Raw genomic sequence first — 9,383 nt, 5'->3', positions numbered from 1 at the left:
ATGTTTATCTAGAGATTTTTTTTATACAATTTACTATGTTTATATATATATATATATATATATATATAAATTATATCAACGTATCCATATCCTTGATTTTTAAAAAAATTGTGAATCTCGTACCTATACACATAGCGATACCTTACCCGTATTCCAAAAACATGTTTTGTTTTAAAAAAACAAATAGCAGCTAAATTAAATAACAAAGACCTATCAAGTTATGTTGAGTTGTTTTTACCGACAGAACTCTACATATAATACAATTCCCAGGCTATCAATATTAATATTCCAATTTATAATTACATGACCAAATCTCCAACCCTTTATCCTATATGACTAAATGTATCCCTTGTTTCATTTCTTTCTCCTATCTTATGGCATAGAAGATGTTTGTGGTGAATAAATATATATACCCTAAAATGAATGTAAATAAGGAAACCTTGTGAGAAAAAGAATGTACAAGAGACTGCTTTGTTGATCCCTGTTAACATCTTAGGCCTCACAATTCACTCTTATGTTGATTTCTAGTTCTACTCAGCAGCCATATCTTTCACCTACACAATAATGCCAGCCTAACAATTTTATGTCACATTAGTGAAAAATTAAGTTCCAAAAGATCCACCCCTTTCCTTTTTGCACCCACCAATCCCATATATGTTCTAATCACCTCTTGGAAAAGAATCCTGACGAGTCAGTGCATAGTTTCCACTTGCCGGGAGTGAATTTTCAGCATCAACAATATTTGCTTTTGAGCAAAGGAAGAGGAAAGAAGATGTATATATTGTAACATGCCAAAAGCTGTAACAATTTTAAAAGAGCAAAACATGAGACTAGAGAAGACAGAGAAAAAGAAAGAGATAGTGGAGAGAGTAGTATTAGTATTGTAATACCTATGCCAAAACCAATAGTTTGCACTGGTTTCAAATGTCCAGCTCATTCCTGCCATGGCCAATGTAATGAAACCAACCAACAGAAAACCCCAGCGAAACCGTCTCAAAAGTGTCTTGACCAGATTACAAAACCATTGCTTTATAGTTTGCAAGCTGCAGTGGAAATTTATCTTTAAGCACATCTACGTTTAAATTAAAAATATAAAATTGTGATCAATGATCATGTTATGAGTACAGTATTGACAATGACCAGCTTGAAGGTACCAAGAAGGGTTGGTTAACATATAAGATTCAAGGTATTTGTGGAAGGAACTGTGTGTGGTTCATCTTGAATTCCCACCACCACCTTTGTTGCTTGAATGAACAAAACAAAAAGCTATTTGAAGGTTGAATTATCTGGTTTTTAAGCTTTTCAGCTTCAGTGGCTATGACAAAAAGCCATACTCCAGACAAAATCAGTGACTACATGCAGGAGCCGGACCATGAATTGAATGAACGAGAAAACAGTAGTATCGTTAAATTGGAAATTTACAAAAGGGTTTTCCTGTGAGATTTGATCCAATGATGATATCATGACAGATGTTATACTATCAGTTCAAAATGAAAATTAGCAGAAAATATGCCCTACAGTGCAGATAAGATACATTATCAATCAAACCACTGGTTAATATTCCTAAGTTGGAAATATCTCGACTTGGAGCACCTAAGTCACAAATCAAGATTATATATTTTTATTGCCGGGAACAGTATCCCTCGATGTTTATGAACCCTTTCAACTTATGTGAGAGAATTGGGGAACACGTGCTAAACAGTACCATACATGCCACCAGGTCATGATTCTATCAGCCATATTTGTTGCCATCACTGGGGGAAGCCCAAATTGGAAACCAATGAATGCACACAATATACTTCAAAAATATATTATTGTACACAAATTTACCATCAATTACTATTATTTTGTCCGGAAAATGCAGTGTTCAAAAAAATTTACAAAGCACATAGATCTCACCTTTGAAGGAAACTCAGCGATAATTCAAATGAAAAGGAGAGGGACCTATACTTTTTTGAGATTTCTATCAACCATGCAATTAGAAGACCAGCAGCTCCAATCACAATGACAAGAACAATATTGGAAGATCTGCACAATTTGGTGTAGATACATGTAAACAAAACTTAAACACCTTTAGCAGTATATATACAAAGTTGTTTGTCCACTAGTTCAATTTACCTAGTTGCCTTAGTTGAAGCCAAGAGGGCAGTAAGGATGGCAACAGCTGTGTGGATTGCCCTCTTATAAACTTCGTCAATGGTAGATAGATATACAAAAGTGCTAACCACAGCCATGAAAGAGAGCCAGAAGTCCATGAACTGAAATGTTGAAATATTAAGTCACTATATTGAAGTATAGCTATTGTTGAGTTGTAATTTAGATCCCAACATCTTTAATGAAGTGATTTTTAGCTTCTAATCTGAGTGTTTATGCATGCTACTATGGTTGACACCCAAAGAAATAGAATACTATTTGGAACTCAGGTTACAGAAGGTTGTTGAGGCTAGTCAAGCTGTGCAAGTGAGATAACATCTTTCTGTATCATATCTCAGATTCTCAGTAACATTGTTAGTTCCCCAACCTTTTTATTTTTTATTTTTTCAATTTTAAGATACAGTGTGAGAAACCACTAAAGGAAGAGCAGTAACCTGTAAAACATTAAAGTTCAATATACACCAGGTGCCAACGTCACATGCATGATATATCCCACTAGCAATTCCACTAGACGTGAATAAAATCCATTCTGCATATGCCTGCAAAAAGGAAATTACCGGTTCCATTGTCAACACAATCTATTTAACAAGTCAATTTATTTTGTTAGAAATTTTGATGTAATACTCTCAAATCAATAATATAAGTACTTTTGGGGAATCCAAATCATTAGTCTCCTTATTGTGTTAACTTAAAAATTATTTGTCCTTAACATTTAAGTTAATATATCATTCTAAATTCCATCAATTTCCATATGCTGGTAGATAAATCATCCAACCAAGTAATTGGGAGAAAAAATAGATAAAAAAAAAAGGAAAGAAAGAACAAGAATTACCTTCTGCCGAAGAGACCAATAGGCAGGAAGAATGGCTGCAGCATTTGATCCAATGAGAAAAATTGATTGCAGTATATGCCCTACAACAAATTTTCAACAACCAAAATAAAGAACAAAAAAATCACATACGAAAAATAAATACAACAGCAAACCCATATCCATGTATTTGATGAATCGCAGGGAAAAACAGGAGAAAAGCATACTTGGTTTTTAACATTTTATAATTAGACTGAACCTGCCAAACTAAACTGGACTCAAACTATGTTTACCTATTTTATTCAGTTGATTGCCAACAAAAATACATACATTGATATATTGATATTGGTTGCAACAAATCACTATAAATAATATCATAAAATGGAAAAACCAAAATAACTATTGACCTGAATATATTTGTAAACTATTTAGTTTGGGTTCTCTGCTGAATGCTGACACTTAAACAGAACTATTTCTGACTAAAATAGTATCCAGGAAACAGGATACTGATGACTCAACAAAAAGAGAGGGGGATGAAGATATGTAAAAAGAGTTGAACCATGATACTTGTACCAGAAACAACAAATTATCAATTTCTAAATTAAACAATTACCTTTATGTGATACAATTTCAATGCTACAGTCAAAGCCACCATGGTTTCGATCACAAGAGCAGAAGCTGAGTCCAAAAAGTAAACATTAAAAATGGTAAATTTCTTTAGGAAGTTGTGCAACAAATACAAATCAAGAAATCTGGAATTCTGTCACTTAGTATCAGACTCTTTTACAAAAATGGTTCAGTCAATACCAATGATTCATATGGTTCTTGTCTCCTTAAAACAAACAAATGAAATGTAAACAGAACTGATAAATTAAGAACAAGCAAAGGGAATATCATAAACCTGTAAGATGTCAATCCACTGGCATCAAAAGAATATTTACAGTCTCCATGAGAGGAGCATTCTTTTGGGCATCCTTCAAGTGAAATAGACATGACAGTTTGCGCTTTCAAAGAATCACTGCTAGTATCAAGATGTCTTAGACCTAAACCCCAAGTTCCTTCTCTGGCATAAATAATGTAAAAATCAATTTTGTCATCACTTGAATCATATAGCATGAAAAACATGGATTGTTCACTCCTCCTTGTCCTGTTAGCATAATAATAGTCCCAGCTATCAAGAGAAGGCAATCCACCAAATTTAGCATAAACTTCATAATTGATCTTCACATTTGCAGACAGACGAATGTGAATATTCCGTCCAGCTGCACCACGAGGAATATCCAAAGTAAAGTAAGTCCAAATTTCATCAGTATCTCCTGCATTTGATGACTTGTTTAAAAGTGGCTCGAGAGGAAAATTTGCAGAAGATGCTCCTTCACCAGCAGACACAGGTAAATAATATGATTCAAAGGGGGTTGGACCTCTCCTTAGAACTGTCTGCAGACAACCATTTCTATCTTGTTAATAACTTCTTGTGAGTAAACATCTTTAAGGATCAAGACGTAGAACTTATTCTACCAGTGTCGTTAAACAAGATTTCTGGGAAATGCTTCAAAATTCCCATTGGATAGTATTTGGTGAAAAGCTCCAATATTTTAATTTTTATACAAGGAAACTTAATATGTTGAACAAGTTCTTCAATCCATATATTTTAGCATTGCACATAAAATAGTTCAGTCTTGTAGAACAAATTCAGTCTATTGCAGGAAAGAAGCCAGGATGTAGACTTCCCCAAGAGATAAGCACCACATGTATGCTAATGTCTGCAGTACAATGACTAGGCACATTCCTATTTCTGAAAATCATAAACATTTGAATGGATTCTATGCAGTACGATTTCAGATGTTATCATAATCTTTTTATTTGCCACCAGAAGGTTTATGTTTGTATATTTTATTTTCTTTCATTATTTTTAATTGTTACATCTAATTTTTTCTTAACCATCAAGATATGCTTGCATGTGATCGTATCCCCATTCTAAGTTATAACCCAAAGCACAAGTTTTGTTGTCTAATAAATATAGCACTTACATTAGAGTGAACCTTTGAACTAAAAAAAAATGCACCAGCACAAATAGAATAGAGATAGAGATGCATCAAGCAATCAATACTACCTGAAGTGTGTAGCTGTCCATTGTGCAATTTGGTCCAGCTTTCCCAAGTGGGCACTGAAGCACTTGTGATTCCATCGAATAGCAAACTTTTAAATTGTCATCCAGAGTCCCTCCAAACTTTTTTGTAACATTCACTGGTGATATACTAATGTACAAATTACCAATCTGTGGATAACGGATAATCAGAGGAGCTTTATTTAAATCACCAGAATAATCATGCAAAGTCTCTGAAGGAATAGCACCATGGCGAGCAAAACACATTAAATTAAAATCATTTGCTCCGGAAATGTTATTTGAAGCTGTAGTATTGAATCTAACATTTGCGGCCATAATGGTCAATTCTTCTACAACATTTGTTATCTCCAAGGAGTACAATTCTGGTACACCCTCTTGAACACAGAACGTTTCTATGTTACTTTTGCAGCTCATTACATTTTCCATCATTGGCTTCTTCACCGTCTCCTTCATAGTGTTGTAGACATCAGATGCTGTGCATGAAAGTGGATAGACTGTACTGTTACATAACTCTCCCCTCATCATTGAATTTGAGCATGCTTCCACACTTATATTGGCACTGAATGAGTATGCTGAGCCTCGAATAATCTGCAGAGGTAGATTAGTAATTGTGACTCATCCATGCATAGTTATTGCATCAAGAACTTTGCTGAGAGATAGAGCAAGTCAAATGGAAGTTAAGGAATTTTAGTTTTGAGATAGATTGCAAAAATAAAAGCGGAAATCAGTATGGACATGTTTCCAATCCGACATTTTGGATGGAGAATTTATTAGATACACCTACCGTACAGTACCATTTCTATCAAATATCAATAGCAATCCATACCCTTGGCTCTAGAAGAAAATGGGTTACTAAATATTGAAATACTGTATTACACTAGGTGTGCTGAACATTTCTCGTCTAAACTCTAAATGAGACTAGTTATAGCATATGATGAAAAATACTTGAAATCTCGGTCTTCATTGTGATAAAAGTAATGTTTGGGTAATAAACCATACCATTTTCGATTGTGTTCTTGTAGCTCCAATGCCATTGAAAAGACCAATGTACCAAGCACCTGGAGATATCTGAAGAATAATTCATATATTTATTTCTATATTATAAGAGGACAATAAGTAAATTCATTTCGAACTAATACTTTCCCATTATTAATGTAGTAATTTAAAACTAAGACAAGTATAACTATGTCATTATAGATCTCAAAGGAAAGGAGACATTGAACTTAAAGATACTATAAGCAAATAAAGATATTGCCAAAAGTAAAAAGGACTTATCACAATACCTGTTCGTTTGTCAATTTCATAGTGATGTTTTTCTCCATAGGAAAGCACTGCTCGACATCAAGACCATTTATTCCTAAGAAAAAAGGGGAATAAAAAATAATTATAGTGGCACAACTCATGACAGTTTTGAAAAGAAAAGAAAATTGTAGTCCTTTTTCTTTGTTGAGAGGGAGACAGAAAACGAGGAAGATGAAACAAGGGAAGAAGTACTGCCATGGTGCTTCAAAACAAGTGAAACACTAAAAATGAAGAAAACATTACATGTTCATGAGTTTAGTATTCATCCTTTACACTATGACCAAAAGAAAATATAGTAGGGTATGTAAAAGTACGGGCAAAAGAACTAAACATACACTAATTAAAAGAAGAATCTTCTGTAGAAACTATGATGCTTATTTAATGAGTGGCGGGAATTTACTGGGGCTCCAATGGTTCTATCATGTTGATGAATAAAAAAATTGAAACAAGTCTTTAAATATCTTAGAATGAAATTCAACATAGAATTTATGTGCTTAAATATCAAGTTTATAAAACAGTTTAATTTAACTATGGTTGAATATATTTAGGTGGGGTTTCTACCTGTGGCAGCCGAATCCTTCAAGGATGTGTTTAAAGCATCTGGAAGAGGAGGACTGCCATCTCTAAAGCATATTATTGGCAGTGAGCTTTTTGGAATCCTTTCAACTCTGGCAATATCCTAAAAACAACGTAATTATGAACCAATAAGGGGCAATAATTAGTCAACAAAGAGATGATACTATGAAATCAGGTTCCCTTGAAATTTTTCTGTAGCAAAACCAAGAATGAAACAATTTAAATAAATAAATAAATAAATAATAAGTAAATCATAAAAAAAAATAGTTTGATTGAATATATAGAAAGAATTATTGGATTACTTACAAGGTCTACATCTGAGTTCAATGCTATGGACACCGCAGAAAACCATGGAGGTATATCAACTGAAACAAGAAAAATCAAGATAAAAGTAAGATCATCCATAAGTTTGACAATAGTTTTTATTTTTATTGATAGAAGGAAAACGGCACCCATGTCCTGTAACCAATTGAATTGTCAAAACAGTAGAAAAGGATAAAAATATTTATCTTCTTCATTCAAATTGTTATTATCTCATCACTTTTTCCATCTGAAACAGCTTGTTAGTACCCATTCATGCAGGGATTCAGTGCATGATAGTTTGACATATATACAGCATTACAAGAAGTGTCAACGGTTTAAATCAATCAAAACATATGAAACGATGTACATTTGAATTTGAATAATCAAGCACCGGCAGGGAGAAAAAGAGTAATGAAATGAGACAGCATACAAAAACCACAAAATCTCGGACAACATAGTAGCAACCTCATCAAACAAAATTCAGTGAATCACAAATCATAAATTAAAGAACAAATGACAAGTTAACGACCCAACAATCATAAGATACCATCCTATTATACTTCAAGTCATGGTTCCTAGTGTTACAACACACAATTGTATCCACATAATAAGGCATGTCCACAGAGCAGTTTACCTAACTCTGCAACACAACACTCATAAGATCAACTTCATTAAATTGTTGCAAGTTCCCTCAGTATAGTTTAATTATGAACAATTGCATACATAATAAGAACAATTACCTTGAATTCCTTAAACCAATAACAATTTGAAGACCAGGGATAATTGACTCATTTTAATAAGTCAATCAACAAAGAAAAAAACCCAAAGAGAGAGAAGAAAATTTTCTACAATGCTAATTCACCTATACCCTTCAAAATTCAATTCCGACCCATTAAACAGCAAACTGTGAAATGCATCATGAACAACAAAAGCAGAAGAATTGAAGCAAATAAACAAAAGGGTCAGCAACCTCTGATGTAGCGCAAATCATAGGGTCTAATGGTGGTCTCAGGGTAGCTGAAGCTGGAAACAGTGAAGACATCATCAGTGGCTCCAAGTTCATCGTTTGCAGAGCAGAGACCAATAGAACAACAACAAAAAAGCAACGCACTGACAGGAATCAGGTTGAGATGACACCAAAGAATCGAATTCAAAGACATTTTTTTTTTCTTTTGTTTTCTTTTTGGTAAATTCAAGGTTGTTCCCAGACCATGAAGACGCAGGCGAGTGGACTATGAATTATGTATTAGTCAATCTAATTGAATTAAACCAAATAATGATAATAATTTAAAAAGAGGGGGTCAAAGCTAAATAAAATAATTCTTTTAAAAACAAACTAAAGAAATAATTTATCGATTATACATATAAAAAAACACAGCTGTTTTCTTATATTTTTTAATTTATAAAATATATAATTATATTAATTAAGACTAATTAAAAAGAGTCACTTTGTACCTTTGTACTATTTTGTTTAAAAAACAAAAATAATAGAGATTATACAACATGTGAATCAAGAAAAATAATATATAATAAACAAAAACAGAGATAAAAATTTAATTGCAAAATAAGTGGGTGGTTATTATTGATGTAAACAATTGATGTTTTGTATATTTTTTCTTTCTATTTTATTCTTTTGAGAAAAAGATAAATATATTAAACACAAACCCTTATACTAGTTGAAATGATTTTAATATATATAGGTAACTAGTATTTTAGTCTATGTATTGTGCAAGCTAAATGGTTTTAGTCTTTGGTTATTTGATGTTGTGTGAACCATGTTTATGAATAAAAAAAAATTCTACACTGATACTAATAATAATAATAAAAAAGATATCATATTTTGGTGTGCACAATTTTTGTTGTTGATAATTTTGTCATTATAATTTCTATATTATGTCTTATTTTATCCTTTATAATCATTCAAAATGTAATACTGTGAGTTTTAGATGTTTAATCTTATTATATGTGATGTATGATTTATTTGTTGATTGTTGTTAGTAGTATTGGCTTAGAACTCTGGAGTCAAGGGATTATGAGGGTTAAGTTGGTCTATGTGATAGTTGAACTATAGATAAGTTGAGTTAGCTCAAGAAAGGTATATAAGATTTTCTT

At 32.7% G+C, this 9,383-nt stretch overlaps 1 protein-coding gene across 1 annotated transcript; it reads right to left on the bottom strand.

Annotated features, from left to right (window-relative positions):
- Window positions 1-211: 211 nt before the first annotated feature.
- LOC109800257 (uncharacterized) lies at window positions 212-8,516 on the bottom strand. Its single transcript, XM_020361033.3, has 14 exons — window positions 8,242-8,516; window positions 7,275-7,333; window positions 6,954-7,071; window positions 6,374-6,447; window positions 6,090-6,158; window positions 5,076-5,678; window positions 3,864-4,399; window positions 3,576-3,640; window positions 2,987-3,066; window positions 2,589-2,693; window positions 2,119-2,258; window positions 1,900-2,028; window positions 891-1,043; window positions 212-798 (listed from the first exon to the last, which is right to left on the bottom strand). The coding sequence occupies exons 1-14, from the start codon at window positions 8,429-8,431 to the stop codon at window positions 660-662; spliced, it is 2,460 nt and encodes an 819-aa protein (XP_020216622.1). The 5' UTR covers window positions 8,432-8,516; the 3' UTR covers window positions 212-659.
- Between the last annotated feature and the right edge of the window lie 867 nt (window positions 8,517-9,383).

Source organism: Cajanus cajan, chromosome 3 (genome assembly GCF_000230855.2).
Source record: "Cajanus cajan strain Asha chromosome 3, NIPB_CcT2T_4, whole genome shotgun sequence".
NCBI classification, from domain to species: Eukaryota; Viridiplantae; Streptophyta; class Magnoliopsida; order Fabales; family Fabaceae; genus Cajanus; species Cajanus cajan.
The sequence above is the reverse complement of the archived record's forward strand: the minus strand, read 5'-3'. Positions and strand labels throughout refer to the sequence as shown.